Below are 8945 nucleotides of genomic sequence, written 5' to 3' on the forward strand. Positions count from 1 at the left end.
TGTGTCCGATTTTTTTGCGCGTGGGGACGCCCACGATGGTGGACGAAGCGGCTAGCGCCTGGTTTTCTTTTTCCACGCCTGCACGTGTCCGTCTCATCGTTGCTTCTTGTTTGTAAATGCTGGAAGAAGCATTTTTATGGAGACGTGACAGAGGTTGTCTCTAAGTGGGGAACTCAATACCAGTTTTACATTATTTTTCTAAATGAAAAAGCTAATGGTGTGGGTCGTTTTCTCACACGTGTCCCCATCAATATGTTAGTGTTACTCCATGTTATTTTCCATAATCTCCCTGACAACAAGCTATGGTTAAATATGTTAACAGTTGCCTATCTAGATAGAAATTTTGGTTCACATCTGGTTGCTCGACCCAAGGAGCTAGCATTAATGCTTCAACATCATGGATTTTATGTAAAATCCAGGTGATCAATTCCTATGGTGTTCTTAATAAGTTAAAAAATACATACTAAATTGTTAACTATAGCACTGTAGTACTGTACTACATACAGTCATACTATAATCAGAAAAAAAACAATTCACTTGAATCACAAAATCCATGGAATGATTTTGCAACTTGAGTAAAATTCTCAGCATTAGAGACTTTTATTTGCAAATGTCGTTATCTCATTGTAGATACATATCTTAAATCTAGAATCAAGCCAATGATTGCCATACAAATGAAGGAACGGAATAGCATGTGTTCACCAGCCTTCACCTGCATCAGGCACAAGCATATGATGCTAGAAGGCTTAGAAAGGATTACATCACAGGCATGCAAATGGATGTCTACCACACTTCTGTCGAGATCTTTCAGCCTTCAACATCATCTGATAGCTTGTTTGGAAGTCATCCATAATGCAAAAAAAAAGTCAAGCTTTTTGGTTCTGACCAATCTGCTCTAATGCGATCTTGGAGGCTTGGAGCTGCAGGCAGATGTCAATAGTTCATGACAAAAATCACAACCCACTGAGCAGCCAGCTGAAACTGAGCTATCACAATGGCCACAATTTAAATTTGAGTGGACCAGCAAGAAAGAATACCACTGTGTACGACACAATGGTTGCAAATTATAGAACTGATCCGATATAGCATTTGATTATCCACATTTCTTAAATTCCATTCAAGGCTGGCATTTGATTTAACTTGGAAACAATGACAGCTATTCAGGGAAGCATGCTTCGGTGCAATAGACATTGAGAGCTATTCAGGAAATAAAGAGAATCATGAATCACCTAAAAGCATCAGGATACTTCCCCTAACATGGACAGTGACAATATCTGGACTGGATGATCAGCATAAAATCAACTAGCTGGATACGGTCTTTTTACAAGTGCTGATCAATTTTTAATATATCTGCCTGAAAGATCTTTGGCAAAATCTTTTAGTATTTTCTAACCTTGTGTTCTTTAGTGCTTTCCTCGTCGAGGCCACTAGTCAATCTAGATTCACTGAAGAACCACCTAACAAGTAGAGAAGATCTCTGAATCTCTCTACTGCCTAATTGGGTTCTAACTATTCTAAACCTCAAGAAACAGAGAGCAGGAGTAGAACAGAGCATGATAACATATCAACAACAGTGCAAATAATAGTTTCAGGTAGTGTCTACCATTTTTCCCAAAGCTATAACATCAACTCAGGCTACAGAGAACGTCCGGCTAATGCATGTATACACTGATTAGATCATGAACTGCGGCAGGATTCTAAATCAGGAACCGATCCATACCTGGCCTGCTCTGCCCCGCCACGAACCTTCTCCCTACGTGCATCTTGAGGCCTCGGGAGCTCTTCCTCTGCCCCGCCACGAACCTTATCCCTGCGTGCATCTTGAGGCCTCGGGAGCTCTTCCTCTGAGCCAGATAGAGGCTGCCTTGCCTTGCCTTCCCTTCTCTCCTTCGGCAGTTCTCTAGCACGGGTAGATGGTGACGCAGCACCTCCTGGGCGTCATGCAGAGGAGCATGAACACGAGCGCGATGATGGAGGCGACCAGAAAAAGATGGGGAAATAGAAGGGGACCATGACCCAGTGGAGGAATCACCTGATCAGAAGGTAGGCCGGAGGAGGATCGACGGCAGATCGGTCTCCCAGAACGGCGATGGGAGGAGTGAGCGGCGTCGGGAACGAGAGGTCGTCGCCTTGACTGCGGGCACATGCAGGAGCTGGCCGGCGGTGCTAGTCCCCGGATCGGCGAGGGGAGGAACGGCGGACGGATCGCGAGCTGGGCAGCGGAGCGGCTTCGGGAAACCCGGCGACGGGAGGAGTGAGCGGCGTCAGGAACGGGAGGGCGTTGGATTGACTGCGGGGGCACGCAGAGGCTCGCCGGCGGCGCCAGGCCCAGTATCGGCGACGGAAGAACGGCCGACAAATCGCGAGCTGGGCGGCGGAGCGGCATCGGGGAAACTGACCGCGACGTGGGGCGGAGGAACCGATTGGAGGGGTGGGGCGGTGGGGATGGGGCCACGCGGAACAAACTGACGGAAAAACCGTGACGGAAAAAATCGGACGCTGGTGCACCGATGGTTGGCTCGGGTACAGAACAACTTATTCCATACCCAGGCCATAGAATAGACCTACTATATATATATATTGGTAGTACAAATGCCACTAGTGCATTCGGTACTATGTACCTGTACTTGCTTCATCCCACTATTTCACAACTACAGTAAGTAATACTAGAACAACAACATATTATTCCTAGCAGGAGTGGCAATTAGATAACAATAAAATATTTCAGTAGTAGCAACAGCTAACCACACCAGCTATAAAATATCATCGCTGGGCAGTTCAAAAAAAAGTGAACAGTGAAACCTCCGCTTGCTTTTCACGGACCACGAGACCTTTATGTCAATCACATGTCAACTTTCTGTCAAAATCACAGCAGGGAACTACAAACATGTGATGGGATACGGCAGCAAAAAAAAATGAAAATACATGGTAATACACTCATATGAGACAAGATAACAAAAATCTCGATACATAATTAACGAACACACGATTGAGTCTCCCATAGTAGCCGAGAACAAAACAGAGTTTTCATGCAAGAACAGAGGGACCGAGGGATAACAAAGGGAAAGTAAAGATCCACATCGAAATTTCAAATGCAAAAAATCCCTCAAAACTTTGGATCAGAACAAAACATAAACTGTAGATGTATGGCTACTAACGGATCCAAAAAGAAATTTGCTAGAACATGTATGGCCACTGTACAGTCTGCACGTACGTGTTGGATATTCAACATTTTCAAAGGTCAAAAAAAAATTTAGCTGCCACTATATGCTATGCAGTCCTCATTGCCGCAGGCCCTTGCACCCAAGCAACCGTCGCCCACCACACTACTAGGGTTCATTGCCGACGTCCAAAAGCGGTGAGGATGTGACCACATGAGAGGGGGGACGTGGAATCGGGATGGGTGGGGCTGGGGACTTGAGGTCGGTGTCAGTTAGGGGTTGTGACTGCGCCGTCGCGGCTATGGCTAGAGGAAGGGAAATGGGCATGGGTTATTTGATCGCAAGAGGCAATATAAGATTGGGAATTCTGTTTTGTGATGTTAGATCATCTCCAAAAGAAACCCTAAATGATATTCTAATTGTGAATTTAGGATTTTTAGTGAAAAATCTCCCTTCAACAGTTCTCTAACTCCCCCAGTACTCGTGCGTGCAAAAACTGGAACGGAGATGCTGACGAGCAGCAATGACAGTGGAGGGTGTGTGTCATATGCATGGAAAAAGAGAGGAGCACCATATATGTAGGCACCAGAAAAATCTTTGGGCATCAAGGATAATTGCAAAAGTGGCGGTCATCAAATTTAAGTTCCTAGTAACCCCCCAACAATGATAGCCATCAGTTATTAACTGCAAAACTGTTGGTAACTCTCAAAGAGAAGTCTGCAAGTGCATGAAAATACTGTTGTAGCACTTCACCCGTGAGTATTCAGGTACCGTGTTTTCCACGCGGATGGAGGTGTAGCGGTCTTCTAACTCTGTTACCCTATGAAAAATAAGAGATAGAGAGACCTTGGGACAGTGTAGTTCTGATCTAGGGTAGGTCTAAGAAAATATAAACTCAAATTTCACTCATTTACTTCGGACACCGGCACTCACCTGGTCTGCCAAGCGATTCTGGCAGCTAGCTCTACTAATCGAGCCCACACGTGGGGGACTACACTAACCATGAAGCAGCTTCGTAGAGGATGGAAAAGGCTGTCACCACCTGCCGCCTACCCCTCAACTCTCTATGTGACTCGGAGCAAACAAAGGCAATCTATGGCCCAGACACCACGCATATATGCCCTCGACTACTACTCTAGAGTCGCGCAGGGTTATTCTGTCTTTATCAGGGGCCATCTTCTAGAGTATCCGCTGCTACTTGAACAGACAATGAACCCGCAAACGAATGAGAACAAAATAATAGCTTTAACTAGAACTTAATGATAGATGAACCCGGATATGTACTGCAAACGTACAGTATCCTTTGAGGTACAAAGCCAAAGAGAAGCCTGCAAGCCCGGTCCTTCTCCGCACTCCTTCCTCAAACACTCCCTAGGCTAAAGACGATACAAGTGGTGGAGCCTCTCCACTCTTCTTTTTCACATGTGTGATGGTGTATGAATGAATGGATGGATTTGATGGGTGAGGGGAGACTCCTTTTATAGCCCAAAGAGGTCGGTTCCGTCAGAATTAATATGAAAGCATATTCCAACCGGGCTTGAGGTTAAGCAGGCGCTACTCCTCGCCAAAATGCACCTGAACAGGTGCCCATTTGGGTTCGGGCAACCCAGGGCGTTTGGTCGGCCCAGATGGTGCTCCCCCAGGCTCACCTTCCTCTGGATGGCTGACAGGTGGGCTCTAGTCTTATCCCTTGGGTGCTCGTGCCTTGGCGTGCCCACTTCGTCTAGTTTGTGGGCCCATCTTGTAAGGGAGATGGGTTTGTGGGCCCATCTTGTAAGTGAGATGCAGAACATGATCATCTGTGCATTTCTTCTACGTTCACTTGTGTTTTCTTTTATATTTTACTTGTGGGTGCCTGCAAATCTGTAACGTCCAGAAAAATTTACCTAAATTAAATCACGCGTTAAAATATTTTCCATCGTTGAGCTCAAAACCTTCCTAAACCTCTGAACCCTAAACCTGTCCCCTCGGAATTCTGCCCCGACACCCGAAATCAATCGCTGTCTCGTTCCTCTCTTTTTTCCTGTTCTGTGCATCGCGTACCGCCGACCGCCGCGCCACGCTCGACCAACGCGCGTGCGCGTGCAGCCGCGGTCAACGCCGCGATCGCCGACGAGCGAATCTCTCCCTCTCTCTCTCTCTTTTTTCTCTCCTCTCCTTTTTCCTTTTTTTTTCCTTTTCCATTTTCCATTTTCCTTTCTCTTTTCTTCTTTTCTTTTCTTTCCTCCCTCCTCCCTTCTCCTTCTCCCTCCTCTGCCCCGCTCCCGCACGCTTCGAGCGCCGCCCGGCCCGCGCTCACACCCGACCCCGCCTGCCCAGCGCCGGCCCTGCTCCTCGCCATGCTCGCGCGCCCGCACCTGACCGACTCCACGCGCAGCACGCGCACGCGTGCCTTCCCCCGCTCGCGCGTGCACCGCGTGCCCACGCCGCTCGTCGCGCCGCCCGTGCGCGTGTCCGAGCCACGCCGCCTGACCACGCCACGCGCCACAAGGCCGCCATCACCGCCGCGCCGCTCGCCGCTTGCCTGCCTCGATGCCCGAGCCCCGCGAGCGGAGCCACGTGCGCTGCCCCGCCCTCGCCGCCGATCGCCCTGTGCACGCCCACGCGCGGCACTGCTCACCGCGCCCTCCGCCGTCAAGCTGCACAGCTCCGCCTGCCCTGCTCGCCACCTGCCGGAGCTTTCGCGTCATCCTGTGGCCGCCTCGCCGCCCGCGCCGCCGCTCCACGACACCACGGTAGCGGCCAAGCGCCATTAAGGTCGGCCGCGAAGCTTGCCGGGTCGCCACCAACACGGCCACCGCCCCACCGCCTTACCCCGCCCTTAAATAGACCCCTCACGCCACGTTCCGCCATCACCCCGACCTCCACCGCCATCCCTAGCCTCCTCCCCGAGCTCTCAGTGCCGCCACCACCGCCATAGCCGTCGAGCACGCGGGCCACTGCGCAGTCGCCTCCCCGCACTGCCTCTGCCCAGGGTAAGGGGTGCATTAGGACCTCCTTGCCTCCCTCTCACTCTCCCTCCTCTCCCTGGCCGCCGTCGTGCCACACCGCGGTGCCACCATGGCCGCCGCCCGCCGCCATGAATCTCCGCCCTGTGGGCCTCCTTCCCCAAAATCGAGGGGGGGAATCGACCCCTTGAGTCCCTCTCTCTCTTTTCCCCCTCCTCCCGGCCGCCGGTGAGGGCCGCCGCCGGCAACCCCGCGCCGCTCCCCTGTTTCCCAACGAGGGGAAAGGGAGAAGAAAGGAATTTTTGCCTTTAGGCCCCTGCCTTTCTTGTTATTTCTTAAAGAACCCTCTCACCTCTCAAGCCCTTTTACAAAAGAAACCCTTCCTTTTATTTTTATTCGAAACCAACCCTCCCACCTTGAGAAAACATTTATAAATAAACTCCTACACCTTTTCAGTATGTCCCAGATATTTCCAGAAATTACGATCAAGCCCTTCCACTCTCGTAAATAATTACAAACATGTCCTTGACTCCTTATTTAACCCCTAAAGCTTTATATAACCTATCATTTCATGCGCCAAACGATCTCAGATCGACCTGAAACCTTACCACGCCTCTCACAACATAGTTTTGGCCATGCCATTAGGAAATCGCCAAAAAATATTACTTCTATCTCCATATCTTAATTGTTTCCGATTCGAGCTCAACGATAAAACTTTTATTTCTTTTTCTTGATTGTGTGCTTGTTTGTATACGACGTAGATCACGGTGTGAACGAAGGAGAGCCCGCCGGCGAACAATTGTACGAGCAAGCGAACGAGGACCAGTTCCGCGACCCCGAGCCCGAAGGACAGTACTTCGACCAGGACCTCCCGGAAGGCTTCGAAGACGGCAAGTTCAATCCAGCCCTTTGATGCATGCTTTTGTCCTAAGTTTTTATAAACACAACCTATTAGCCTGTTTTACAAAACTGCATATGTTTTGCCTACTGAAAACATCGTTGGATAGCCACCCCTTGATTTGTTATAACCATTCCTTGACCACCTAAATTAATGTCTGAATGCTTTTGGACGTTGATCGCTGCTAGAACGCTTAGGATCTTAAACACAATACAACTTGTTTTATAAAGAAAATGTGTGCGTGTGTGGGAAGGGAAAAATGTGGAATTTCGAAAGATGAGTTTAGACGGGATGGATGGCATTTCTGTGTGATTTGCCGATTGGTGTGCTTGTGCCTGTGTGGCAGAGCAAGGAAGGGAGATATCCATCTTGTCACAACTAAGGACCGAGTTGGTGTGTCATCTTACCTAACTCCACTATCGTGCAAACCACTCGACCGTTGAATGGGCAACAGCTTAGCATAAACCCCACTAGTTAGTCTGATAGCCATCAGGAGAGCTGAGAGCAACGGGTGATCAAGGAGAAGGGGTTAGCTCTGTGTGACTTATGCCCCGGTTAAAACCTCTGTGATAGGTCAATGACCCCTTGGCGGATCTCGTGATGGCTAGTCAGGTCTAGCTAAAGTGGGTAATGGCTTTGTTGGGATCTGCACCGACACTAAGGTGATCGAGTTGCGGTACCCCGCTTGTGGGTAAAGTTGCACACCTCTGCAGAGTTAAGAATCTATTCGAATAGCCGTGCCCACGGTACTGGGCGAGTTACGGTGTGGTCACATAACTAGTGTTTACTTTGGGATGGGTTGGCGTGAGTTGTTTTGGAATCGAGTCCGGCAGTTGTGCCGTGTGCTACGGCGGATGAGGAGTCCGGTAGCAGCTTAAAATTTGGGTCCTGTGTGGGCCAACATTATGGGTTATTCGGTACAAAGAGAACTTGCTTTGAAAAATCATTTCTTCCAAGTGAACCCCTGCATAAAAATTTGCTTTCCGCAAATTAAACCCTAGCCTTATCCTTGATTTACCCTGTGCATTATATTCTGTTTATACCCCCTCCGTGGGTGTGGTTGGACTTGCTGAGTACATTTGTACTCACCCCATTTCTTAATTTTTCAGAAGAAGATCCAGACTTTGTTCCAGAAGACGTCGAGTAGGGTACCGTCCTGCACCCAGCCTTGCCTGTGGATTAGGGTCACCCGCAGGAGATACCGCATGGCGCAAGACTCTGATGACCCCCTTTTTATAATTAATATCGTTGTGTGGGTGTGGGTTGTAATCCTCGCGATAGTGGCGCTCCTCTGCCCATTACCGCGTAGAGTTATACGGTGATGAACCATTTGATGTAATAAATATGTCATCAGCCTCCTGGGACTGATGTTTGTATCACATTTAAGTCTCCTCTTATGAGGGGACGCTTCAAAATCATAATTCAACAAAACTTGTGTAACCAATTAGATTCAAGTCTTATAGCTAAGTTTGGTGATTATTTGTTAGAAAAAGCTGCAGAAGTTGACAGACGGTGCAGCTTGCGAGGCAAAAATGCAGATGACTAGGCGAGGTCGTCAGGCCCGTTGACCGTGTTGGCGTGGACGGGTACAGATAGAGGGAAAAGTGTGCGGTGGAGATGGAGGGGTACACGCTGACCAAAGAAGAAATGGAACACCGAGTCAAGAAAACGCGAACTTGAGTTTGACGGATCAAACCAAAAATTTGGATGAAAATGTTATGTAGTTATACATGCTTTAGAAATAGGTAAGATTCGGACATACATGAGGATGCACGATTCCCTAACGTGCTGTTTCTTAATTATTAGTTGTATATTTTAGCATTGAAATGATGCCAGGACGTTTGACTCTGCAGAGCCTTTTACTCTCGCGAATATATAAGCCATGGAAGCTGGAGGACAAGATGCGCCTTGGGCACATAGTTACTAGTACATAGAAAA

General features: G+C 48.7%; 1 protein-coding gene across 1 annotated transcript; it reads right to left on the reverse strand.

The window, feature by feature from the left end:
* Positions 1-562: 562 nt before the first annotated feature.
* LOC120674281 lies at positions 563-2485 on the reverse strand. The gene is made up of 3 exons (XM_039955440.1): positions 2033-2485; positions 1721-1931; positions 563-920 (listed from the first exon to the last, which is right to left on the reverse strand). Exons 1-3 carry the CDS (start codon positions 2384-2386, stop codon positions 844-846), a joined length of 642 nt encoding a protein of 213 aa, XP_039811374.1. The 5' UTR covers positions 2387-2485; the 3' UTR covers positions 563-843.
* Positions 2486-8945: the final 6460 nt, after the last annotated feature.

The sequence above is a fragment of the Panicum virgatum genome, chromosome 2K (genome assembly GCF_016808335.1).
Source record: "Panicum virgatum strain AP13 chromosome 2K, P.virgatum_v5, whole genome shotgun sequence".
Classification (NCBI taxonomy): domain Eukaryota; kingdom Viridiplantae; phylum Streptophyta; class Magnoliopsida; order Poales; family Poaceae; genus Panicum; species Panicum virgatum.